Source organism: Xyrauchen texanus, chromosome 1, assembly GCF_025860055.1.
Source record: "Xyrauchen texanus isolate HMW12.3.18 chromosome 1, RBS_HiC_50CHRs, whole genome shotgun sequence".
Classification (NCBI taxonomy): Eukaryota; Metazoa; Chordata; class Actinopteri; order Cypriniformes; family Catostomidae; genus Xyrauchen; species Xyrauchen texanus.
In genome coordinates, this window is record NC_068276.1 from 15,946,159 (window position 1) to 15,974,065 (window position 27,907).

Consider the following 27,907-nt stretch of genomic DNA (forward strand, 5'->3'; position numbering starts at 1 on the left):
CTATGTCTTGCTTCTGTTCTTGTATTGTTGTACACTGGAAGCTCCTGTCACCAAGACAAATTCCTTGTATGTGTAAGCATACAATAAAGCTGATTCTGATTCTATTAGATGCACCAACAAGTGCACTATATGAATTCCCAGAATGTTTGCGAGGTACTTTACACTGTAACAGTTTTATTGCATAGGCAGGCGCTCAAGTTTCGCGGGAGTCACTCGAATTAGAAGTGACGTTATGAGCTTCCGAAGATGACGTCGGCGAGCGTGTGTGAGAGTGAAACAGAGCGGAGGTGAAGAAGAGGAGGATGAAGCAGGGAGCGGAGGATGGGAGGAAGAGTGGCGTGAGAGAGGAAGAGAAAGAGATAGACAGGCTGGCTATCAAGGGCTCGTGTGTGCATGCCTGTGTGAATGCGTCAATGCCTGAGAGCGCCGAAACGAAGACGCGAGTTTTTTTTCTACCATCCGAAGAAACACTGTAGCGGAAACTTTAAACTTTTACCCGCCACAACGGCAGCGCCGTGCCGGGTCCCGGCTTTGTCTCGCTACGGGGGGGAAGTACGCCAATGCATGCGAGAATATAAATAAACTGCGCCGCTTTTTGGATTCACATTTTGCCCAAACAACAAGGGAAGCCTTCGTTATTGTGTTTGTTTAGGGGAGTAAGAGAATGGCGGCCAACATGTACCGAGTTGGAGGTGAGTATTATTGTTGCAGCTAACATTAGCAGCTGGATTAGCATTAGCATTACATTGGTTACAATGAGCGCAGTCCCGTTGCTAAGCGAGCTAGGCTAGTTTCGTTACGGCTGCTTTCGGGTTAACTATTTTTTATGTATATACGTTTGTGTGTGTGTTTAAGTTTACTTTTCGCAACATGTAGCTGTTCAAACTTTCATTGGGTAATAAACACGTCCTCTTGTACAGTTTTTGTTGTAGCTTATAAGTTTTAGACACGTTGTAAAATGACCAGCCGTCACAAGCAAATCAGCCTGACATGTCTGTCACTTTAAAACGTGTTAATTTACTTTTGATGATTTTTACTTCTATGTACGTTCCCAGGCGTGAGCCATTCTGTCAAACTTATAACCAGTGTTAGGTGTAATGCATTATTAATTAATTACTGTAAATTACTTTTTTTCATTGGGGTGAAAGTAAGGGATTACTCTTAATTTTTCAGTCATTTAATTAGTTACTACTTATGTAATTGCGTTAAATACTGTATAGACTCTAGAACAATTCTATATAAAACAGTGAATTTAAAATCGAAATGTAAAGTTTAATGTTAAAATGTATGTTTTTTAATTTAACGCAGCCCCCTTAAATTCTTTGGATTCAGTTAATGAATAATAGGATTTATTTGAAAGAATTAAAAGAACAGTTTAATGTATATCCTTGTATTTTTCATCTGGTCAAGGTTGATCAGTGTTTTAGAAAATAATTAGTAATAAGTAATGCAATTACTTGTCAGACAGTATTTAGTACAGTAATCTAATTACACTTTAGTACAGTAATCTGATGTAGAAGAGTGTTAGTAATTACTTATTTAGAGTAACTTACCCAACACTGCTTATAACAACTTTCATATATGGAGTGCATATGGAATATGCAAATGCTTTCATCTTTGTCATATGTTGGGGGGTATAAGGAAATAGAGATGCAGAAATAGAGATGCAGTATGTTATTTTAACAGTTCACGTAGCAAAAAGGCACCTTTAATGTGACGTTTTGAACTTGCTGTACATGCAGGGGCGTAGATTCCAGGGGGGTAGAGGGGAGGTAAACGAACAAGCAAGTAACCCCCCCCATGTTTATACCTTGATCAATGGAAACATGTCAAATCTTCACACTGCAATGTTCAAGCCAAATCTATGCCCTTGTGTACATGCAATTTAGTAGATTTTTAGTAGTACTAGATTTAGTGTTCAGTGAAAGATCTAAAACTGAAAGCCTCCATGAAGCGTGGTGCTGTTGGGAATACAAGTGTACACTTACACTTGTACAACTGACTTTCGCATATAGATTGTGCATTATTTTGTTGAAGTTACATCTGTGGTGTGATCTGTTAATATCGCTGCATCTAATTAGGGATGTGCCATAGTGACAGTGGTCAAGTAATCGTCCAGCAACACTACACAAGACGATCACTGTCGGACATTAAATCCTCTGCTGTAACTCATTTTCTACTTTGCGAGGTGTTTTGGAGAGATTGAAGTCTTTTGCTGATTCTGTCTGACACTGCTTGAATAAATAGTTGCCATAAATAAGGTTTAAATGGCTTGATGTCTGAACTACAGTAGATGTGTAACAACATTGTGATCTTGCAGTTATGTGTTTTGAATGTGCAGCGAGGATCGCCCCGAAGCACTCTGGTTACATTGAAGCATGTCATTCTGCGTTCAGTATTTGCATAAGTGGTTTTGTGCCACTCTGTCTTGGAAGCTTTCTTATGTCTTACCTCTATTACTTTGATAGTTTTGTGCTGTGATATGTTGTAGATATTTAGCCAACATTTAGTTGAATATCCATTAGTTAGCATGTAGAAGTGCTGCATTTAGCCTCCGTGTGTCCCACTGAAATGTGTCTGAACGGGCTCACGTGAACGTAACGAAGCCTAATTATAGCCTACATTATTATCCTTAAAGGAATATTCTGGGTTCAATATAAGTTAAGCTCAATCAACAGCATTCGTGGTATAATGTTGTTTATCACAAAAAATTCTTTTGACTTGCCCTTTTCTTAGAAAAACAAAAAACAAATCTGGGTTCCAGTGAGGCACTTACAATGGAAGTGAATGGGGGCCAGTCTGTAAACATTAAAATACTCTGTTTCAAATGTATAGCCACAAGACATAAAAAATATGTGTTAAAAGAATTTTAGTGTGATACTTACTAACCATTTCTGTGTAAAGTTATTGCAAATTTTGCAACTTCATTGCCATGATGATGTAATGTCAACAAACCCTAAAATGACTGTAAAAATTACGAGTTAAACAACTTTACAGCTCAAACAATACATTAGTTTAACGGAAAAATTTATTTAAGGGCTTTTATAAAATTATTAAATCTTCACATTTCTGCCTTTTAAACCCTCCAGAAATTGGCCCCTTTCACTTCCATTGTAAGTGCCACACTGTAACCAAAATCTTTATTATTATTTTTTTTAAGAAAAGGAGGGACGAGTCTAAATAATTTTGTGATAATTATGCCATAAATGCTGTTGATTGAGGTTAGCTTGCATTGAAACCAGAATATTACTTTAACATAACTAGTTGATTATGAAAATTGGTAATTTTGCACATCCCTACATCTTTTACAGCTGCTGCTTTTAGTCAGTGGAGATACCTGTCAGGTGGATGTTAGGCTATTACAGCATGCATTATACTTTGCATAAGATGTACTGCTGTACATTCATGTTTGATTTGCTGCTGCCAGACAGATGCAGTGATGCTTTGTCTGCTTCTCACTGTGTCTTTCATTTTACCTTTATGCATTACATATGTGTTGACATCTTTGACAACGAGAGATGGAAATCATGCACATCATTGTGTTTTTATACTCATAAATCCAGGAATCGGCCATAAATGGGTCATGGCAATCAGTCTGTGTTGCGATAACGGATGCTGCTGTTTATTACTTTATTGGAGTTCTGGAAGGAAAAGCTCACTTAGTCTGCTTGTCAAAATGGATAACAGTTTATGAGTCAGGACTCAGTTGAAAAGAAAAGTATGCCTCTTCTCACTGAGCTTATATTGATATATCTATGTGTTTTTAAGAGTATGGTTATCATTTCTCAAAAGGATTGTAATTTAAGGATGGCCATTCAGATTTTGCCAAATAGTCTTAAACAGTCCCACTTTTTTACTATACTAGTGTTTTGCAGGTTTAGACAGGTAGGTTGTTGAGCTTGACCTCAAGCTCTGTAATATCCCACTTCATCCAAATCCAGCTCTATGGTCAGAAACCGTAACAACTGTGGTTCGACTCAGATGTTGGTCACGGAGCGTCCTTGAATACAGATTGAGATTTTAATACACATTGATCTTATTTATCAATATATTTTCTTTGAAAAATTGTGATACATTTTCAATGCTGTAGCTGAACTCTCATTTTCAACATTGCTCTCCTACTATGCAAACATGGCGTCCTGCATGAAGCACTGGTCCGTGGTTAATTGTACAAAAAAATTATGGTAACCAGATGTTAAATACAAGTGAGTGTTGAACCAGCAGACATCACCCTTTAGCTCAAGACCGGTTGCCCACTGAAGCTAAGCAGGGTTGAGCCTGGTCAGTACCTAGATGGGAAATCTCCTGGGGAAAACTAAGGTTGCTGCTGGAAGAGGTATTAGGGAGGGCATCAGGGGGTGCTCACCCTGTGCTTTGTGTGGGTCCTAATGCCCCAGTAAAGGCATCGTCCTTCGGATGAGAATTTAAATTGAGGTCCTGACTCTCTGTGGTCATTCAATTCCTAAAGCACTTCTCGTAAAGTGTAGGGTGTAACCCTGGTGTCTTGGCTAAATTCCCCCCCATTGGCCCTTCTCAATCATGACCTCCTAATAGTCCCCATCCATGATTTGGCTCTAAAACTCCACTCTCTCCTCTCCACCAGTAGCTGGTGTGTGGTGAACGTACTGGCGCACTATGGCTGCCGTCACATCATCCAGGTGGATGCAGCACACTTGTGGTGGTTAAAGAGAGTCCCCTGTTCACTGTGTAAAGTGCTTTGAGTGTAGTGTCAGAAAAGCACTATATAAATGTAATGTTCATTCAACCCTCTCATGCAATAAATGTGCCATGTCAGAGAATGCTCACAGACAAATTTTTAGCAGTAAATAATGCTATGTCATCAGGCATCGAAATGAGAGCTGGATCGATTTAATGAATCAAGAGAATAAGGTAGCTTTCACACTAGCACATTTGGTGTGCACCCTTGGTCAAATTATGTAAAAGTTTGGTTAGTTTGGATAGTGTGAATGCTGTTTTCCAAACTCTGATGCGCGCACGGTTCCGCATGAAAAGGGGGTATGGTTCATGTGAACTCAAGTACAGTTCGCTACTGATATGAAATCGTGGAAGCTTGTGATGACATGAATTTGCGGCTTTGCAGGCTCGCGGTCCCAATTTTTATGGTGTAATGCATTTCTCCTACCTGTTGTGTCCAAATACAATGCCTTCAGAGAGCAGCTCACATTCTTCCCATCTCTTACAATGCATCTGTGGGTTCGCGACAGGCAAATGCTAACATGGTATCATTGCACATTCAATGCATCCACTGGAGACAAATGCAAGTGGAACCCAAAATTATGACAGAGACGGGGGGGTGAACCTTTTTAGCTTGACTGTTGACCCTCTGTTGGCACCTGTTTGGCCAAATGGGTTGTTTTGGATCAAAATGGGTAATGATGTAACTGAACTGCTCACTGTAATGTAGCACGATTTTCATTTGTTTCAAATAATATGTTTGTCACCAGAAACTTGACTAAGCAAATTTTATACATTTTTGCCAAAAGAAGAGGGCCTGTCCCCTCCCCATAATGTGGGGCTTTTCTTTCTTTTTTTTTTCTTCACCCAATTTGGAATGCCCAATGCACTTTAATTCCTCTTTGGCGCGTAGTGATTCGCCTCAATCCGGGTGGCGGAGGACGAATCCCAGTTGCCTGCGCATCTGAGACGTCCACCCACACATCTTATCACGTGGCTTGTTATAGGTGTTGCCAAAGAGACATGGCGCGTGTGGAGGCTTCATGCAATCTACCGCAGCATCCACGCTCAACTCATCACACTCCCACGGAAAACGAACCACATTATAGCGACAACAAGGAGGTTACCCCATGTGACTCTACCCTCTCTAGCAACCGGGCCAATTTGGTTGCTTCGGAGACCTGGCTGGAGTCACTCAGCACACCCTGGGATTCAAACTAGCGAACTCTAGGGGTGGTAGTTAGCATCTTTACCACTGAGCTACCCAGGCCCCCCCATAATGTAGGGCTTTAAGTTCAAACAAGGCAATATGTAGCTGCACATTTTGTCAGCAAGAGAGAGCTGAAGTGTGGTTTAAACCCGCACTATAATTAAGACCATTTTGGTTTGGTGAATATTACATTGTTTATCACAGAGTGTTAATTGAAACCTATAATGCAAAGAGAAGAGGCTACTTGTCTAGAGATGCAGACAGACAGTTCTGGTCATGTGCATATCGGGTGACGTCTGGTAGAAGAGGATCCTGTTCTGAATGTGTACATACTGTCAGATTAATGTTTTTCTTGTGTCAAAGCTCAGACTGGCTGCATTTGATTGGGAGTTTGTCAGTGACCCATACAAACCTCAAAATTAGCAAAAATTACATGGAAAATGTGCACAATCTATTTACAAGGTTGTCGGTAGATTTTGGAAATGGCTTTGAGGAGGAACTTACATTTGTGTGAATCATCTACAGTTGAAAGCTTGTCCTTTTTAAAATGACCAAAGGTGCTTCAACTAAGTACTGAGTTATGGGTTTGAATACTTATTTGATATTTCAGTTTTTTCTTTTTAATACATTTTCAAAGTTATCAAAAATCTGTTTTTTGCTGTCATTATGGGGTAGTAGATTGATGTGGAAAAGAAAATTATTTTTGATTGGTGCGACTGCAACATAAAAAATGAAGGGCTCTGAATACTTTCTGTATGCACTGTATATCAGCATTTATATCACCCACACTGTTCTGTATAGAAATCAGATTTAGCATCGGAAAACGCATATCGGTCGACCACTAATCATTACTCCACAACACACTATGGCAGTATTGACAGAATTTGATCTGTTACAAGGGCATATGAGTGGTGAAACAGATGTTTGAATCTGTGGTTGAAGCTTTTATACAACCAAGAATTTGATCACCTGTTCACATGTTTTGACATGGGTCACTCATACCTTTCCTTCGCAGTGCACTTGATGTACGATTGATAGACAAAGAGCTCAAGAAGTGGCAACATAATTCAGCCCCCATGTTAAGTACCTTAAGCTGAGTTAGTCTGCGGTTTCTGTTCCTTCCAGTATCTTCAAGATTCAGAGGATATTTAGGTGGCTCTGAACACCAGATGCAATATGCTAACTAAACAGCATAACCCTGCTTGAAGAGCAGATGGCAAGACCCTCTTTCTTCTTGAAGGAAATTATTGATCCATGTGGCCCAGCCTCTCCTCACTGTCTCCCTGATTGATGAAGATCATGGACTTGGGAGAGAACCCTCCATTTAGATTTATCCCTTGCGGTAAGGTTTAAGAACAAGGCTGAGCCGGGGTGAGAAAAGAAAGCGTTAGGCTGATCAAAGATCAGAGAACTTCCAGAGCCGACCAGCTCAAAAAAGAAGAGTAAATGATTTCATAACTGAAGTGGTGTCATGTGTTCTGTACACACACTGTTGACAGTGTCTTATCGTATGTTCTCTCAGTATTGACCCATACCGAAGCTCATGTCACCTGCATAATGACACAAATTATTTTAGACTCTACAAATTATTTATCTTATTCATGTGTATTAAAGCCCATGAACGATCATTTTCAACTGAATAGCCAGTGTTTGAGAATAGAGTGAAAGCTGTTTGTGGGAAAATCATCAGATATGATGTTACATTTACATTACATTCATTGCAATTGATGAGTCACAAATCACATGAACAATGCTGAAATATAAATAGATTTCAACATGCAGTTATGTCACATGCTCTCATTTAACACTACTCAGTAGGACTGGAAATCGATCCAGATTTTATTAAATTCCGATTTGATTGTTACTCATTTTGGGTTTATTTCAGTTATAATGTCCATTTTGTTAACATATGAAAGACATTCTCTTGCAGCTGTTGTATATTATATAGGGAACCTTCTAACTTTGTACTTTTATGAAAAAAGTAATTAACAAAATGTACAACCGGGCCCAAACAATGCTGTTCAGTTGCTATTTGTTTAAGGAATATTCCGGGTTCAATACGAGTTAAGCTCAATCGACAGCATATGAAAATTTTGATTATCACAATTTATTTTTAATTGCCCCTTCTTTAAAAAAAGCAAAAATCTGGGTTACTGTGAGGCACTTATAATGAAAGTGAATGGAGGCCAATTTTGAACGTTAAAATACTCTCTCTTTCAAAAGTATATCTTTTTAGATTGTAAAGATAGATTTCAAAATTGTTCAAATAAAGATAGAAACTCTAAATTTTTACCCAGCACTAGTAAACTTACAATGCAAAAATTACAATCTCACAAATGTATGCAAATTCGGCCATTCCACTCATTATTCTGTTACAGCTTGCAGTTATTTGTGCATTTAACATAAACTAACCTATATGTTTAGATATAAAGCTCAGTTCTCTGGCTTTATAGACTGTTTCTTTGTCTACCACAGATTATGTGTATTTTGAAAACTCCTCCAGCAACCCATATCTGATCCGCAGAATAGAAGAACTTAACAAGGTGAGTTTCGGAACATCCCTCTATCATAATGAGAAGTAAAATGTTTGGTGTATAAACAATTTTGCATAATGCATGCAAATATATTATATTCAGTTGCTTTCATTTGGTCTTGAGCTATTTTTGACCAACATGATGAATCTAATGTCGCCATTCTTTACTGCCGAGAGTCATAATGCCTGTGATTGGTTGGGGATTTCGACATCCACCAATCATTGATCATGTCATACATCATCAATTGCATGTGCAGAGATTTAAACCACACAGAGATGGGAGGTGAAATGACTGACATATGCCAGTGATCTGCAAATGCTTTTTTCACTCCTAGCAGTATAACAGACTGTCTCTGTCACCTGCCCCCTTTGATGTGCATTGTTAATGCTCAACAATCATGCTGTTGTCTGTCGATACATGCTGGGCTGTTTGGGATGAAGATCCAGCCATGAGAGACTTATATAATGCAGAGAATGACACAGGCTTGTTTCCCGGAGCAGGGATTAAAACACTTTTATATAACCTTATTTTGAGGGGCTGTGGAGCTCAGCGGAATGATAAACTAATGGAAGTGATGTCTGCGTTCAAGTATAAATCTGTGCATAGACATTTCATGCACTTGTATATGCTAGTTATTTATTTTCAGATAAAGCATTTTGAGAGCTAACAAATAGAGACTTGGCTTATAACGGAGTGCTAAAACCTTTAACTACCGGTATATCACACAAATATTGATGCAGTTTCAGGTAAATCATAGGCAATATCATCCAAGCCCACTCTGATTTAATAGAAATCTGTCCAGTTTTACCATACTGTCATCTCCAAATCCAGGGCATTAAGACTGTTATAGCTTGGCTCTTGATTCACAGGTTTTATACAGGTGGCCAGAAGTGTATTTAAGGGAGTCCACTCACTGTATAGTGAGATCATGCTGGTTCTTAATTTTGTTGAACTGTTTCTCCCTCCAGACGGCCAATGGAAATGTAGAAGCCAAGGTCGTCTGTCTCTTCAGGCGGAGAGATATATCTACCAACCTGAACACACTGGCAGATAGCAATGCAAGTAAGTACCCCAATTTTTCAATTCAATTCTCCCCTTAATTTCCACATCTCTTCATGACACTTGAGCTAAAGTTTCATTATGTAGAGCTATCATTTGCACTGAAACATCAACTAGTTTTTAACGTTTTAACAGGCGTGTAAGCACCAATGAGTGTCAATTAGTTTTCCAAAGTATAAACAAGCCAAAACCTTTTTCAAATCATACCCTGTATTAAAGCATCACTTTTTATGCATTTGAAGTATTTAACTTGAAGGTAGAAGCAAAGAAAGTGATGCCACATTCTGCTGCCTGAATCTGTTTATAAAGATTATTCCCTTTTTCAGGACTCCATGTTTTCACTTTATATGTGAACACATTTACTGGCTTATCCAGTGCTTTTTAGTGTTGAATGCATGCTGCTTCACATTTTGATGTCAAAAGCAGAGAATAACGCAATTAATTCAAATCTTATGTAAACACCGTTTTCTTGGTGTGCATGTAAACAAGCTCATTGTCTATGCTGATTTCGAGGAAAGATCTGCAGAATAGAATTTAACATTGTAGAATGTGTTACATGAAGCTAAGAGTACTTTTATTGGTAGTTGAAATTATAAAACTCATCAGCCAAAATATTTAACTAAAGAACAATCAAGGTAGGGATGTTAATGATTGATCAAATAATTTTTACTGGCTACTCAGCCAGTATATTCTACTTTGAAGTTTCCATTCTGGGCTGCAATTTATGTTTTGGCCTGTGGGATCCCACCCACTGCCCACTCACCAATAGTATTTCGACAACGCCGGGTTGCTAGATTTGAACAGGTTTGCAGGCAAACAACACTGTGTGCTGCAGCCATTGAAGCCAGCAAACTAACTGGATCAGAGATAACCGATTCCACCCAACCTAAAATGCCTCGCCATCCATCTAAAAACCACCATAACCAGAGGCGTAGTAAAACAAGGATAAATATTGGAGATGCCTTTGGAAGATGGAGACAGCTTAAAGCCCAGAAATCCTTTAAAACAGATGCTGAGTTGGCTAATTTGCTTGTCAACATTCTGGCAACCCGCATGAGCTTCAAGTCTGGGGCAGGGCAGACAACTCTCCAATATTTTGAATTTTGACTGCAGTACCCATTTCAAACACTTGTTGTCAATCTTAAATATAGCCCCCTTAAATGAACATTAATGATTTCCGCACACACCATTATAGTGTGTTAAAGTACATGACAACAAGCAATGTTGTTCTCCTTGTTTCATCCTAACCTACAATTACGTCAGCAATCGCTGGGAAAGCACAAAGGTACATTCAGCTGACATCTTAAAATGTTAAGATTAAAATAAAAAAATAAGCCCAAAGGTCAAGATATATCCAGCTGCAGACCCGCAGCACCACCAGTTTCAGAACCCCAGTTTCAGAACCCCAGCGCCAGAACCAGAAGTGAGGGGCGGAGTTATTGACAATGAGACAAGCATGGCGGAGAGCATGGTGAGTTGTGTAACGTTGTCTAACGTTTTTGACATCATGTGGTGAAAAATTATCGCATATATTAAGTTCAGCGTTTATCTGCTAAATATTTAATTTGTGCTTAACTTTATCATCTTATTGAAGCTTGAATATGTTGTCATACTTTATTGTATTAAAAAAAAATTCTACGTTCGATACATTTTTGCGTGTTGTAAATGGGCCTTGCAGTGACGTTTTGAAGACATCTTGTGAAGGTGTTAAAGTGTTTGTTCCAAATTCCTCTGTTATATGCATTGTTTGTGAGTTAATGTTACCTTATAGTTGAGGTTTTTTTTTACGTTGAGATTATTGTGTGGCGCTTTCATCTCTTGTAGAGACATATAATGATTCAGTGAGGTGACTCATTACCTGAGCTGCAGGATTGTCATGATAAAATGGGCCTAGGGGTGAATTGGTCATTTGTTGTATACATTTTTATTGTTTCTTTTAAAACGATGCTGAATTTTCTCTCTTTTTTTTTAGTTTTTTTACATGTTTTATTTTACATAAAGAAAAATGCATGCTGCACATGTTCTTGTGAAATAATTAATAATTTATATAAAATGCCCATAAGTTTCAAGCATTATTTTTCACCATTATGATCAGGAAGTAACTCTCATAATACAATGAAACGGATAACTATGTACAATTATAATACACAAGATCAATGTTTTAAGATGCTTATTGTACTGTACCTTAATGTATCATTATAACATACGTATAAAGTATGATGTTTCGTGTGTAATAAAAGCAAACTACGCTCCAAAACGTTAGGTGGCGCTACTCTGTTTAGAATGTAAGCTCTGCCCCTCACTTCCGGTTATGGTGCTGGAGTTAGAACCTAAGCTCAGCCCCTCACTTCCGGTTCTGGCGCTGGGGTTCTGAAACTGGTGGTGCTGCGGGTCTGCAGCTGGATACTATTGCAAAGGTCTGAAATATCCCACGATCCACAAATTTTAATGAAATCAAATATGCATGTGTGAAATATGAGTCCTTCATGTGCGTTTTGCGTTATTAACGTTAACCATTAATAGATTGTTAATTTTTATGATGATGGTTTAGGAAAATGTCTGAAAATTGACATCCCTAATTCAAGGGATGAGGGATTTGTTGACTGTTTATGAATGACAGGTGTTACAGTTCTGTGGGAAACTGCCAAGTTCTGTAGGCTTACACAAGTCATAACTGTATGACTTGCGCCCAATCTACATTGCGGGGAACAACAATACTAGATTGTTGCCATTATAATCAACGATTATCTACACAAGATGGCAAGAGTGCTTTCTTTATATTTGATACTGGTGTTTCTTCTTAAATTCATGCGGCAATGGTTAATATCTATATATATCTTGTGAGCAAACTAACATTTAAGTGAGTCATTCATGTGTAAAGTTAGCTTAGGGTTGAGTAAATTATTGGATTGAAATGGGCAGGCGTTCGTGTTCAAATTGGTTGTGGTTGGAGAGGTCAAAGTCTGCTTGGCCATCCATTTAACACTGTACTTAACCTCTTCAAACCAGCACGGTCTGGTTGCACAAGATCAGGGCTTCCACTCTCTTAGTACCATTTACATCACCTCCTCCTCTCTCTGTCGTCTGCCCTTCCTCCTCCTTCAATCCCCCCTCCTCCTGAACGGGTCCTCTGTGCTTATCCTCAGCTGCCATCCGGCCCGTGCTCTCAGAACAAAAGAGCCTTCATGGGACCCACCAGGCCACGGTACTCAATGGGTTAACACTAGGTTATCACTGTCTGGCTGGTGTCTTTGTTATAAAGTGAAAGTGTTATGTGTGTTTGAGTGGAGGAGGCCGTGTGTGTGTGTGTGTGTGTGTGTGTGTGTGTGTGTGTGTGTGTGTGTGTGTGTGTGTGTGTGTGTGTGTGTGTGTGTGTGTGTGTGTGTGATGGATTTGTCATTCGTGTCTTGAATGCACGTCTGCCCTGTGAAGAGAGCTATTTTTTTTTTTAATGCGTACTTGTGCATGGGGGGGGGTTGTTGCTCGATGGGGGATGGGTGCCTCAGGTTTGTTGCACAGGGTTTCCCAGTAAAGCTGGCAGGGACATGTTGGCCAAGGGGAGAAAAAGGAGGGGGCAGGGCCAATGGGGTGGCAGGAGGGGTTAATGGAAAGGGGTGTGGTCTGAGATCCCGTCCCTTTCATTGACAGGGTTTCCTTAGGCTCCGTGCAGGGGTGGAGTACAGACAGATCGGCTGATAAAGTCCTGCCAAATCTCCTCACCTCACATGAGCATCTACTTAAGAAATATCTTATTTTTTTCCCGTATCATTTTAAATTAATGATAATACAAATACTGAAGTCTTATATTTGTGGTACATGTTTCGGAATGCAGTCAATTCAAATAATTGTGATGTCACTTGCAGCATAATGATTTCCTTCCTTTCCAAAAAATACAGACCAATCAACATCATGAAGTGTTTTTAAATAACATATTTTGAATGGGGGTGAAATTGATCCATAGCCCATAATCTAAAATGATCCATAAATTGATATGCTTGTGCCTTTGGCTGGATGTCTGTGTGTGTTTTTAGAGGAATCTGGTTAAAATCAGGAGAACTAATTGAGGCCAATGCCGTAGCACTCGTGTGTGTTTGTTTGTGTTTCAGGAGACTTTGAAGATGAGTCCAAGCAGCCTTCAATGTCAGAACAGCAGAAACACCAGCTCAAGCACAGAGAACTGTTTCTGTCTCGACAGTTTGAGTCTCTTCCTGCCACACACATACGGTCTGTACGCTCATGCCACTTTAGAAAAACTGAAGTGCATAATCATATTAGATTCCAGGCTTAAGGCTTTATATTGGTGAGCGCACATCTTTTATGTTAAAAGTCATATGTTTTGGCTTATTGTTTTTCTACAGAGGAAAATGCAACGTCACACTTTTGAATGAGACTGATGTTTTAACAGGTTACCTAGAGAGAGAGGTAAGTGTCCATCTGCTTGTTCGAGAGCACTCTGTTTACAAATTCTATAATTTGCAAGCCATTGAGAGACGGGCCAAAACATGACAACCCTGTTTGGGTAAATCTCACGTAACCTGTCAAGTATACTGAATGTTGGGTGTTATTTCACACCAAAATCAATAGAGAATTAAATCTATTTTGCATAAAGAAAAGATTTATTTTTAAGATCAGGATTTATTTTTTATTTTTTTGCAATGTGACTTTTAATTTCAATTAATTTCCACCCAATTCTCATTACTGTAATGTGAAAAAGGGTTTGAATTTTGGTTTTGAATTGTAATGTATTTACAGTGTACTGTATGTCATGGTAGTATTTGTCATACTGAATATATGCTTATTTCAATAATTACTTATACAGAAGGAGATTTTTCTTAAAATTGTTTGCATAACAAATGTAATGTAATTTTAAAAACACGATACAAAAAACTTTTCTTTATGCAAAACGTTTTTAAAATACAATTAAAACATTAAAGAAAATGGTTAAGACCATTTAAAATGCTTGATAGCCAAGTGAACACCAAAGAAATTTGTGGTTTCAAATGGACTAATATAATGTGTTTGTTTTTTTGAATGTGTGTTTTCTGCAGGATTGTTTCTTCTACTCTCTGGTGTTTGACCCAGTGCAGAAGACTCTGCTGGCAGACCAGGGAGAGATCAGAGTGGGATCCAAATACCAGGCAGAGATCCCTGACAAACTGGCTGAAGGTCAGAAGGTTTTATTGTCTTGGTGTCCTAAAAACTCCTTGTTCCTTTTTGACATTGAATGCTCTTCAGTGGAATCGACTGTTAAACACCAAGTCCTAACCAACCGTGACCATCAACAGCATCACATGAATACACAATTTGCCCTGCCCACCTCTAATTTTTGTTCTTGCTGAACAAATCCTATTTCTGTTGAACAGAACCTTTGGCCACCTGTGCAGAATATTTTATATTACATATAAATGAAATATTTATTTATATGTAAATATATATTGTATGTATGTGTGTGTGTATGTGTGTGTGTACATATATATATATTACACACACACACAGATCAGCCACAACATTAAAACCACTTACAAGTGAAGTGAATAACATTTATTATTTCATTACAATGGCACGTGGTGAGCAAAGGCTTGCCTATCTGGTCCGATCCCACAGAAGAGCTACTGTAGCACAAATTGCTGAAAAACTTAATGCTGGCTATGAATGAAAGGTGTCAGAACACAGTGCACCGCAGCTTGCTGCGTATGAGGCTGTGTCGCAAAAGAGTGCCTATGCTGACCCCTGTCCACTGCCGAAAACACCTACAATGGGCACGTGAGCTTCAGAACTGGACCAAGGAGCAATGAAAGAAGGTGACCTGGTCTGATGAATCACGTTTTCTTTTAGATCATGTGGACTGCTGTGTGCGTTGTTTACCTGGGGAAGAGATGGCAGGAGGATGCACTATGGGAAGAAGGCAGGCTGGCGAAGGCAATGATGCTCTGGGTAATGTTCTGCTGGGAAATCTTGGGTCCTGGCATTCATGTTGATGTTACTTTGACACGTACCGCCTACCTAAAATTGTTGCAGACCACATACACCCCTTCATGGCAACTGTATTCCCTGATGGCAGTGGCCTCTTTAAGCAGGATAATGCGCCCTGCCACACTGCAAAACATTTTCAGGAATGGTTTGTGGAACATGACAAAATTTCCCAGATGTCAATCTGACTGAGCATCTAAGGGATGTGATAGACCAACAAGTCTGATCCATGGAGGCCCTACCTCACAAGTAACAGGACCTACAGCTAACGTCTTGGTGCCAGATACCACAGGACACCTTCAGAGGTCTTGTGGAGTCCATGCCTTGATGGGATATTAGTCAAGTGGTTTTAATGTTCTGGCTGATCTGTGTGTGTGTGTGTGTGTGTGTGTGTGTGTGTGTATTTATATATATATATAATACACACACACACACACACACACACAGAGCTCTGGAAAATTATCAGTTTCTCTGGATTTGCTATTTATAGGTATTTGTTTGAGTAAAATTAACAGTTTTGGTTTATTACTAACAATTATCTCACATTCCAAATAAAAATATTGGCATTTAGAGCATTTATTTGCAGAAAATGACAACTGGTCAAAATAACAAAATATGCAGTGTTTTCAGATCTTGAATAATGCAAACAAAACATGTTCATATTAATTTCTGAACAACACAATACGAATGTTTTAACTTTGGAAGAGTTCAGAAATCTATATTTGGTGGAATAACCCTCATTTTCAATCACAGCTTTCATGCATCTTGGCATGCTCTCTACCAGTCTTTGACATTGCTGTTGGGTAACTTTTATGCCATTCGTAGCGCAAAAATTCAAGCAGCTCGGCTTTGTTTGATGGCTTGTGGCCATTCATCTTCCTCTTGATCACATTCTAGAGGTTTTCAATGGAGTTCAGGTCTAGAGATTGGTCTGGCCATGACAGGGTCTTGATCTGATGGTCCTCCATCCACACCTTGACTGACCTTGCTGTGTGGCATGGAGCATTGTCCTGCTGGAAAAACTAATCCTCAGAGTTGGGTAATATTGTCAGAGAAGAAGGAAGCAAGTTTTCTTCCAGGATAACCTTGTACGTGGCTTGATTCATGCATCCTTCACAAAGACCAATCTGCCCGATTGCAACCTTGCTGAAGCACCCCAGATCATCACCGATCCACCACCAAATTTCACAGTGGGTGCGAGTTACTGTGGCTTGAAGGCCTCTCCTCTCTAGGTTTAACCATTAGATGACCAGGTGAAGGATCGATGATGATCTGGATGTGCTTCAGCAAGGGGGAACAGTGGTCACTGGTCCAAAATCCTGCTTCACAAAACTGTATTTTAAATACAAAATGTGAGCTGATTGGCTGTAATTTTTGTTGCTTCTTACAGTATTTCATGTGACAAATGAAACTTGATGTGTTGCCTAGTTAGGACAAAGTGTTAAACAACTGATTCAGTATCAAATCGTCCTGCTGCATGTTGATCATTGAAGGGATAATTCTACATAATTAAAGGCATTGTTTTCTTGTCTTTTGCAGGTGAATCAGATAATCGAGTGCAAGAGAAGCTTGAGACAAAGGTTTGGGATCCTATTAACCAGCTGAAGGATCCTCAGATAGACCAGTTCCTGGTGGTGGCACGGTTAGTATTTCCCTTTTATCCTGAATGCTGAATTGGAGCTAATTTTAGAAACTTTCTGTAGCAATTTAGGCATAATTAATTGCTTCCAGGCTCAATCCATATCTTTTAATGACAGTATTTGTAAAAGCGTGTTACCTTAAGATGTACTAATGCAGGTTTTGTTCATAAGATTAAGATTGCTATAGAGGACTCTGACCTTTGTTCAGCATTTCTACTGTTAACATTTTTATGAGCACAGGTTTATGTCATATCTTGCAGAGGATGTAATGGAGACTGTCTTTAGATACATACATCGATCAGTCACAAAATTAAAACCACCTGCTTAATGTTGTCTCAGAATGCTGTTCTGAGATGCGGGTTGCCGCTGTTTTGGTGCACGAGGGAGACCTACACGATATTAGGCAGGTGGTTTTAATGTTGAGGTTGATCGGTGTATATTGCCATAGTAATTTGTCTAATTTGCGAATGTAAAATAAAGTAGTTTGCAACATGAGTGTTATGTAGCTGTCCTGGGGGGTGGATGGCCAGTTATGAAACAAACAGTCCGTGTTAAATTCAATTATCAGTTTAGATTGATCTATACATTTTAAACATATTTAGCAAAAAATGACTCGAACTAATGTCCTAACTTGGCTGATTTAAAGGTTAATTGACCCAAAATTAGGACTAATTTAGGATTTGTTTAACCATAGTTTTGCCAAAGGGGGGGTTCTTTAAATATTGTTGTGTAGCAATATGACTAATAATGTTAAAGTGTACATTTGATGTGTTTTTTAGAGCCGTTGGCACGTTCGCACGTGCGCTAGACTGTAGCAGTTCTATACGCCAGCCCAGTCTTCACATGAGTGCAGCTGCAGCATCTAGAGACATCACACTGGTGAGGAAGGCGACATGGGGAAACTTCCTTAAGCACCCATACCCACCAACACATTCCCCATTTATTCACTGCCAACTCACTCTGCTTCAGTTAACCTTCATGTCTGTCATCTACATTGTTCAATCTGTGTGCAGTTCCATGCCATGGACACTTTGCAAAAGAATGGCTATGACCTGGCCAAGGCCATGTCCACACTGGTGCCACTGGGTGGGCCAGTGCTGTGCAGAGATGAGATGGAGGAGTGGAGCGCCTCAGAAGCCATGCTGTTTGAGGAGGCTCTGGAGAAATATGGCAAAGACTTTAATGACATCCGCCAAGACTTTGTGAGTTTAAAGACATCAATTGAATTGCTACTGATGTAAATTAAAACAGTTGTGTAATATATTCAAGGTTTTGTGTTTTTGATTATTATTTATTTTTGTCCTGCAGTTGCCCTGGAAGTCATTGGCTAGTGTGGTCCAGTTCTACTACATGTGGAAGACTACTGATCGTTACATCCAGCAAGTAAGGACCGATAAAAAAATATATATATATATATATATATTCATTCCCTGTGTTTTCCTGCATGCAGTTAACTGTAAAAAAAAAAAAACCTAAATGTTTTCTTCCCAGAAAAGACTGAAGGCAGCGGAGGCCGACAGCAAACTGAAACAAGTGTACATCCCCACCTAGTGAGTATTTAGTGTCACTGCACTTTTTGGGCATAAATATTTTCTGCCTATAGATGGGGCATTTCCCATGAATAAGGTGCAAATTGGGGTGCTTCTGATTTCTAAACTTGCGCATCTTTATTTCCTTTCCTTGTTTCCATTCCTTTCAGCCTATCTTGTCCCTCTTAGGACATGAGGAAAGGATGCAAGGAAATGAGGACTAGGGAATACACCGATCAGCCACAACATTAAAACCACCTGCCTAATATTGTGTAGGTCCCCCTTGTGCCACCAAAACAGTGCCAACCTGCATCTCAAAATAGCATTCTGAGATACTAATCTCAACACAATTGTACAGAGGGGTTATCTGAGTTACTGTCAGTTCAAAACAGTCTGGCCATTCTCTGTTGAACTCCGTCCACAGAACTGCCACTCATTGGATATGTTTTTTGTTTTTGGCAGCATTCAGAATAAATTCTAGATACTGTTGTGTGTGAAAATCCCAGGAGATCAGCAGTTACAGAAATAATCCAGCCCATTTGGCACCAACAATCATCCATGCGATTACCTAATTAGCCAATCATATGGCTGCAGTGCATAAAATCATGCAGATACGGGTCAGGAGTTTCAGATAATTTTCTCATCAATCTTCAGAATGGGGAAACATTTTGATCTCTGTGATTTGGAGCGTGGCATGATTGTTGGTGGCAGATGGGCTGGTTTGAGTATTTCTGTAACTGCTGATCTCCTGGGATTTTCACACACAACAGGTTTTAGAATTTACTCCGAATGGTGCCAAAAACAAAAAAAAGTCCTGTGAGGGGCAGTTCTGTGGATGTAAATGCCTTGTTGATGAGAGAGCTCAACAGAGAATGGCCAGAATGTTTCAAACTGACAAAGTCTACAGTAACTCTGATAACCCCTCTGTACAAATATGGTCATAAGAAAATTATCTCAGAATGCTATTCTGAGATGCGGTTTTGGCGGCACAAGAGGGACACAATATCAGGTGGTTTTAATGTTATGGCTGATCGGTGTATAAGCAAGATGTATTTGTAAAATAGAATGTCCCGCTCACTTGAGTATCACTTTAAAGGGACTATCTTTGCCAGGTTCCCTCACATCCTGGAAAACCTATAATTTTGCAATGCAGTTTTCCAATCATAGAAAAGACATGGAAAATTTGAAAAATACCTAAAATGGTTAAAAATACCAAAAAATATATTATTTGTCCTGGAAAATATTTAAATATAGTAAAACTGTTTGACTGTGTTGCTGACAAGGTTTTTGTTGATGTACAACTTAACGATCAGGATTTGGCGTAGGAGTCAAATATACAAATTCGTATTGTTTTGTCACTGCCGGTGGCTGAACATTATGAAACAACATCAATGTTTAGGCTATCTTACATGAACGAATCCCTGCCACATACATTCTCTGTACATCTGCTGTCATCTCTGCTTTGCCCAAGTATTGATTTAGTACAAAAATAAATTACTGATTCTTGTCATAAAACTGGCATGAGCTATAAAACACAGAACTTCATGAAGTATGACACATTTAGACAAAAATTCAATCTGTGTGTTTGTCATTAAATCACAGCTTTTTGGGGATTAATAATCACACCGGGCCACATAGTGAACTGCTTATCTGGAGGTGAGAAACTAGCATCAAAAACACAGAAATGCCGAAATAAATCTCGATTTGAAATTACTTAAATTGTTGGGTGCATAAAATGTCCTGGGAAAGTGTGGCTTGAAAAGAGTGAAAACCTAGTAACACAGATGCATTACCTCGGAGCGCTTGCTGTTATGTTGCTGAAACTTGATTAATGAATATATTGTATTCCTAATAAATCCTAATAATTCAAGATGTACTGTTGAAATATGGATCATTTATACCGCAAAGGTGAAACATGAAATAAAACTGTTGTATCAGATGTAAAGGGGGAGAATTTATGCATGCTTCAGGTGTTTTGACAAAAAAAAATCTTTAACATAGTATGAACCTGTGCATCCACTTCGATGAGCTTCTTCTGTCCTCCTTGTTCACCTGCTCGTGGTGCGAGAATAGATACGTCCTTTTAATGATGGCGGAATGGTAGTTTTCCGGGTCACAGGCTTCGAGGATGGAGGCGCGAGGAAACAAGAAAGCATCAATTAGGTTATTGAGAAGCACCCTTGGTGTTCTATTACATTTTTCTTCTTTTTTTTAATCAAGAATCTCATGTTCTTTAGAGAGTGAAACATTTAACATCTAAATAATCTTAACATAAAATTAACTAAAGTCTTTAGTTGGTCCCTGTTACCCACAATGTCATGTTTTATTTTTATCTGATGTTTATTGCTAGAAAATAAAATCAGGGTTTTAAACTGTATTCTGGGTTGCAAAATTAGCAAACCTCATAGAAACTAAAGCTGCTTCATGAAATATTTGGTACAACATTTTTAGGTGGATGAACAACATTTTCTTAAGGTTAAGCACCCCTAATTTTTAAGAGTTTAAGCCCTATTTTGTACCCTATTCTTGTATCAGGTCTGTTGTTTAATAGACCGCAATACACACAATATTTTAGAAAATCATATTTTCATTAGGATATCAGAAGTACCTTTTATTAATTTGTATCTGCAACAATCAGATAAAAACAAAAAATGGTTTCTTGTTTTATCTATGTGCAGTTTTGTAACTTGAACAGGCAAATGCTTTTTGTAATCTTTACCTGCTGCTTGAGAGTCTCAATACTTCCTCCATCAGCACCAAGCCAAACCCCAACCAGATCATGGCTCCTGGAAACAAGCCCGGCATGAACGGGGCCACTGGCTACCAGAAAGGCCTCAGCTGTGAAAGCTGCCACAGTGAGTGCCCTCAAGTCATTTTACCCAATCATGCCCCATGTTAGGATACAAGCTCAAATATTCCTGTGCATTACAATCATTACATCCATCTATTTGGCTTGTTGCTCTTCCAGCTACCCAGTCTCAGCAGTGGTACGCATGGGGCCCTCCCAACATGCAGTGCAGACTCTGCGCATCCTGCTGGACATACTGGAAGAAGTACGGTGGTCTGAAAACCCCCACCCAACTAGAGGGTACCACAAGAACTGGCTCGGTATGCAAACCATGTTGTCTTTTGAGATTTTGAAGTTCATATTGACAATGTTTTACAGTCATGGTGCATTTTAATTTTGTTGGTTAGTTCATGCATCAGACATAAATTATTTCCAAGAGACTGGACACTGGATAGAAAATTGGTGAACTGACCATTTTCTTCCAATAGGATGCAGCTCCACGTGGTCACATGACCCGCCAGGAAGTACAGGGCATGTCCCCGTTCACCAGCAGTGCCGGAAGAGCAAAACTTCTAGCAAAGAACCGCCAGACCTTCATCCTGCAGACAACCAAACTCACTCGAATCGCTCGTCGGGTGTGCCAAGACATCTTGCAGTCTCGTCGAGCAGCCCGTCGCCCCTACGCATCTATTAACAGCAATGCTGTCAAAGCAGAGTGTGAGCAATCTTTGAAAATTACAGTCATACTGTGTTGTTGTTGTTGTTTTGTTTTGTTTTTTTTACCATTCTTGGTCATAGTGCCATCTAGTGGAGGGGACATGTTCTGAAATTGTAGAGGTCTTTCTATGCAGTAACCTGAAACTGTGTGGTTTATCTCAAGTTTTTGGTTGACTTCCTCTTCTCTTTTAGGTATGATAAGGCTTCCTAAAGCGGCGAAGAGTGGTGTGATGAACCGCCTTATTCCACGACCGTCCCTCATCAATATAGTTAAAGAATTGGGTAAGTCTTCAGCATTAAGACCAAAATAGATAAATGTTTTGAAAGACTCATAATTGTTTAATATTTTTTCACTATAAAATGACCAATATTTGTTTTTCTGTGGTCGATATAATGCAGATATATTATAAATTAAAATGCCATGCAAATAGGACAAAAAAGCTTAAATTCTAATGAATACTTATTACACAAAATGTACTCTCATATAGACCTTAGTCAGGGTAGATGCTATATTTTATTTTACTTTCATGTAAACAAGGCTGTGATGGACTTGCAGTCTGTATAATGGCATGTACCGTGTAAAGGCTCAGGTATACGTCGTTTTCTGCGTTCAGGGTCATCTCACACATGGTCGGTCAAGCGTTCAGCCATTCAAATTATACTTTGGGCATGGAACTTAGCTTTGAGTGGGAACCCTGTCTTTGGACCATTAGTGAATATGAACACGTTTGACGCATGCACACTATGACTGCTTTTTGACACTCAGTTAATAGTCAACAACAAGCACATTCGCAGATGATACACACAGATGAGGACTGTCTGCATGTCGAGAAAATCTAGGCTGTATGTATGCAGACTACCGATGATGAAATTTCCACCACACACTGCACTCGTTCCGATCAGCAACCCGGATGACTCGAGTAGACTTTGGGCTTAAAGGTGCAAGATCACATCTGATTTTCATAAGTTGTGTTTTCTGGAGTTTTTCTACTGTTAAGTTTTTGAAAAGATGATTATTCAGTGTTTTGTAAGCGAAACAATCAACACCTCCTGACCCATTAAACAGACTACTACTATTCCTTAGAGCCCTGTTTTCATTTTGGCCCCCAAATTGCTACTTTGACTTATGTCCATGCTTAAACTTTTGAAGACATAATTTTGTATTTATTTTTTTTGCTATAATATTTTAGAAATTATACAAAGGGGAGCTAACACTTCTGTTAGTTGTGTGTTAGAACACTTCTGTAAGTGGCCAGTTGCACATGAGATTGGGCGATGTCGAACTCAAAATTAAGAAATGTATATTGTCTATCACCAGTTTTTACTGGTTTATAAGACCACCAGGGATACTCACTACTCACCTTTCAGCTTTTGTCACCTTTTCTGAAGCTAATTTGCCCAAATGATTTGGCCACACAAGGGTTAAATTTGAATTGGGTGTGAATGGCCCTTTTGTCATGACACAAGTGGAATATAACCTCAAAAAAGATCATGACATCTGAGTCATGCTGTTTTAATAATAGTAAAAGAAAAAAGCACAATCTTTTAAATCTAAAAGATAAATAAAAAAAAGGATTGTTTTTGGATAACAAACAAAATGCTATATTTTAAATACAACTAATAAATCAACTCAAAATATACATCTGGAACACCTGCTATGACTCACCTTTTCACCTCTCATGAGTTTGCATCCCTGATAAGATGTACAATGTGCTGCAGGGCACAGGCCCAAATTGACCCTTGGCTAAACCCCACCTTAAAAGCATTTCAGACCAATCATATCTTGGCAAGTGTTGCCATGCCCCATTTCTTTGATAAGCGCTTGCTTTTCCCCCCAACGAGTCTATGGGAGTGATGTGTGTTTGAGCAGTTTTAAGGGGCATTTTATAGAAATTATCCAAAAAATGTTGTTGCTGGGTCACTTGTAATAGTGACATGAGATGCCTTTTTTTTTTTAAAAAGAATCTTTAAATCTCAAGAAGAGCATGCTATGGACAAAACTGTGTCAGCCTTCCCAAATGAACATGTTTCAGCAAGGACACCAACATTTGATCCAAGTAAATTAAAGCTAATAACTTATCATTAATTAATTTTCACATTGATTCAGGTCTTAATAAAGGCAATAGTAAATAGTTCACAGCATCGTAGTGAGTGTGTTATGACACATTACAAGCAGTTCTGTTCATTTACGCTATCAAATGACTCTTTTCTCTTTATGTAACTGATGATGATTTGCCTCTGTTCTGATTCACAGTCCCCAGATTTTTTTCAATCAAATTACAATGTAATTTAAAGGTGCTATATTTAAGATTGACAACAAGTGTTTGAAATGGGTACTGCAGTCCAAAATATTGGAGAGTTGTCTGCCCCACCCCAGACTTGAAGCTCATGCGGGTTGCCAGAATGTTGACATGCAAATTAGCCAACTCAGTATCTGTTTTAAAGGATTTCTGGGCTTTAAGCTGTCTCCATCTTCCAAAGGCATCTCCAAAATGTATCCTTGTTTTACTACGCCTCTGGTTATGGTTGTTTTTAGATGGATGGCGAGGCATTTTAGGTTGTTTGCTGGCTTCCATTGCTGCAGCCCGCAGTGTTGTTTGCCTGTAATCTTGTTCAAATCTGGCAACACAGTGGTGTCGAAATGCTATTGGTGAGTGGGCAGTGGGCGGGATCACACAGGCCAAAACATAAACAGAAATTCCGGCCTGGAATTGAAACTTCAAAGTAGAATATACTAGCAATAGCATTGTTATCGGAAAAGCCAGTATTTCAACATGGCGTGTTTCCTAATTCTCTAATGACATATTATGGTAATTTTATGATTTAGTACATTAAAAATATTACATATAGCACCTTTAAAAAAAAAAAAAAAAAAAAAGTTTCCCACTTTTCTCCCCAATTTGGAATGCCCAATCCCCAATGTGCTCTAAGTCCTTGTGGTGGTGTAGTAATTAATCTAGGAGGACTAATTTCAGTTGCCTCTTTGTCTGAGACCGTCAATCTGTGCATTTTATCACGTGTCTTGTTGAGCGCGTTACCGCAGAGACCATGAGGAGGTTACCCCAAGTAACTCTACCCTCCCAAGCAACCGGGCCAATTTGGTTGCTAAGGAGACCTGGCTGGAGTTACTCGAACTCATGACTCCAAGGGTGGGAGTCAGCATCAATACTCGCTGAGCTACTCGGGCCCCCAATTTAACCATTTATTTTACAAAAAACATCAGATAAATATGCATTACAATGTCACTCTTCATTCCAGCCCACATAATAATATTAGAAATTCCATTTGAGAATATAAAAAAAAACATTGTTCATGGCAATCTCCCTTTCATTACTATGGGGAGATTTGCAAAGCTTGTCCGAGCAAGTAATGGTAGCCAAGAGGGGCGGAGCTTAGCGAAGGGTCAATTACTATTTAAAAAGGTTTTCTTGTTTCAAAGAATGTGAATTAATAATTCCTTTAAAAAAATCTTTGATAGCTTTATGTTTTTACTGGGAAATAAAGTAAAATATAACCAAAAAGACAGTGTTAATGTATTAAATGGATGGAGTGAAAATATTCATATTGCTTGTTTTTCAGCTGTTCAAGCTCCTTTGAAACTTAAAGCTCCTCGAGGTGCTCCAACCCCTATCAACCGTAACCAAGGCAACCAGCCACGGAGCGCATCCGCCCTACTGGGCAAGAGGCCATTTGAAAATGTGAGTATCACAACTCCTATTGTGATAGAAAATAATGTACCGGTACACACATACGGTATGCTGTATCCTCACCTAATCATTCTCGATGGCAGCAGGTTGGAGGTAATTCTTTCTCCACCAATGGAAGACCGTTCACATCTGGAATGAGAGCAGCCAACCAGTCAGTCATTAAGAGGCAGAAGGTCAGCCAAGGAGATGCACCGAATCCAGTGGTGTTTGTGGCTACAAAAGACACCAGGTATTTTTCAGGAACTTGCACTTAAACTTTTGCTTTTTCCTGAGACTAATTCTGTGTCTGGGGGAAACAGGGCTCTGAGGAAACACCTCACTCAGGCAGAGATGAGGCGGGCAGCCAGAAAACCACACCTCCCAGTCAGAATCAAGCTTCCCATGCCACCCCGGCCACTTCCTGTACCCATCTTACCCTCCAGCACCAGTGAGCCTATTGTGTTGGAGGACTGAGCGATGTTCCAACAGACCACATAATTTGCCAGAGCATGTTAAATCCAGCCACCATCAGCTGTTCTTCTCTCTTCCTCGTCTTCTGTCGTCCCCCAAATCCTATACCCGCAAACACACTCATGCACCGATGACAAACCCCCATATCCTTACACCAGCATACACCTGACTCCATAGTGTTTTACTCCCAGTGTTACAGTTTAAGGGTTAAATTCCCTCATTTCCCATTGCTTTTTTTAACTGCAAATACTTTTAACTGTGTAATTTAAAGCAAATCATGTTAATTCTAAAATGGTGTAAAAGCACACTTTATTTTTCTCCAGCTGTCTTTGTATTAATATTAATAGCATTTTTCAAAAGTGTGTTATTGTGCGTTTGAATGTGTAAATTGTGTGAGGGAATACAGTCTTTTTACCATCTGTTTCATAACGTCTTGGGTCGCTTGTGTATAAAAACCAGAGTACGAGTTGCTTCCTTTATTGGTTTTGTACTATATAGACGAATTGATTAGGGTGCATCTGACTTATTTTGATGTGCCGTTTATTTAAACCATTACAAGTGGTTCAAATTTTTCAGGCCCTGTAGCAACACACTCATCATGGACTGCAATACAATCTGCATTTTTCTCTATACAACAGATCTGCAATTGGGATGTTGTTGTTTTTTTTTTATTGAAAGTCACCTGGTTTTGCAGACTATTTTATTGCAAAATCCTGCAATTGATCTACTTCAGGCAGTGATATGTGGAGATATTGTAGGATTCTAGCTTTGTACAAACTTTTGATGAGTTAGGAAGGTTTCTGATTTAGTAAAGTGTCAAGTATGTTCATTTGAATGTAAGGCAGACCTAGGTTTGAAGAGCCCTGTGGTCTCCCATAGCTTCTCAAGAATGCCCCTCCTAGAGGTTTTAGAAGTTAGATGTTACAATCAGTTTGGCCTGTTTGGTACCTCAATATTTACCCTTTTCCACAAAAGACATTATGAACAAAGCCATAAGCATACCACTTCTGCTCTTTTTCCATGCATATGTTGCTACGCTTGCAATGGCTTCACAAAGGTTTTGGGAAAAATCTAAATGGCATCCTGGGGGCTACTAGGAATATGTTAGCGGTTATAGATAATGACAATAAGGATGCAGTGAGAGGGGGAAATGTTTTTGATTAGGTTATTTAGTAGGCTAATGGTCCAATTGCAGGCTGATACTGATGCATAATCCCTTGATTTGAGTTGGTTTTTTTTTTGTTTGTTTTGTAAACATTGGACGATGTGAATAGCTGAACAGTTTTTTGACAGATTTGTTTGCTTGTTGAGATTCGTCAACACAAAATTCATTGTAAATTGTTTTGTAATGTTTCTTAAACAAATGGAGCGTGCACTGCACACTAAACAAATAAATGTTACCCTGTCCCCTTTTAAGTGTCACCAGTTTTTTTATGAAGGGGGTTTGTGTAAAAAAAACAATGTGGGGAAAAAACACATGTTAACATTGTTCTAAATTGGGGTGTGTGTGGGGTGGGGTGGTGGGTCAGGAGAGGGAAGACCGGTTGATTTTAAGGCTTGGTTCACGGATGTGAAGGAAGAAATTGGTTTCAACTTTTTCAAACTTTT

General features: G+C 39.1%; 2 protein-coding genes across 4 annotated transcripts in view; one reads left to right on the top strand and one right to left on the bottom strand.

Moving 5' to 3' along the window:
• LOC127657045 (evolutionarily conserved signaling intermediate in Toll pathway, mitochondrial-like) overlaps positions 1 to 7,308 on the bottom strand; it is a 61,280-nt gene extending 53,972 nt beyond the window's left edge. For both annotated transcript variants that reach the window (XM_052145722.1, XM_052145794.1), the window contains exon 1: positions 6,993 to 7,308. The gene's annotated coding sequence lies outside the window, so the exon portion shown is untranslated. The remainder of the gene's footprint in view (positions 1 to 6,992) is intronic.
• LOC127656924 (metastasis-associated protein MTA2-like) lies at positions 258 to 27,907 on the top strand. Of its 2 annotated transcripts, none has more exons than XM_052145520.1 (18): positions 258 to 692; positions 8,381 to 8,448; positions 9,408 to 9,501; positions 13,605 to 13,722; positions 13,857 to 13,920; positions 14,547 to 14,664; positions 17,008 to 17,110; positions 17,888 to 17,987; positions 18,122 to 18,310; positions 18,417 to 18,491; positions 18,600 to 18,658; positions 21,392 to 21,492; positions 21,606 to 21,745; positions 21,914 to 22,142; positions 22,335 to 22,424; positions 25,722 to 25,840; positions 25,933 to 26,078; positions 26,149 to 27,907. In XM_052145520.1, exons 1-18 carry the CDS (start codon positions 665 to 667, stop codon positions 26,300 to 26,302), a joined length of 1,995 nt encoding a protein of 664 aa, XP_052001480.1. In that variant the 5' UTR covers positions 258 to 664; the 3' UTR covers positions 26,303 to 27,907. The 2 variants fall into 2 exon arrangements, with proteins under 2 accessions (XP_052001480.1, XP_052001564.1); XM_052145604.1 differs by having other exon boundaries at positions 25,936 to 26,078; positions 26,149 to 27,906.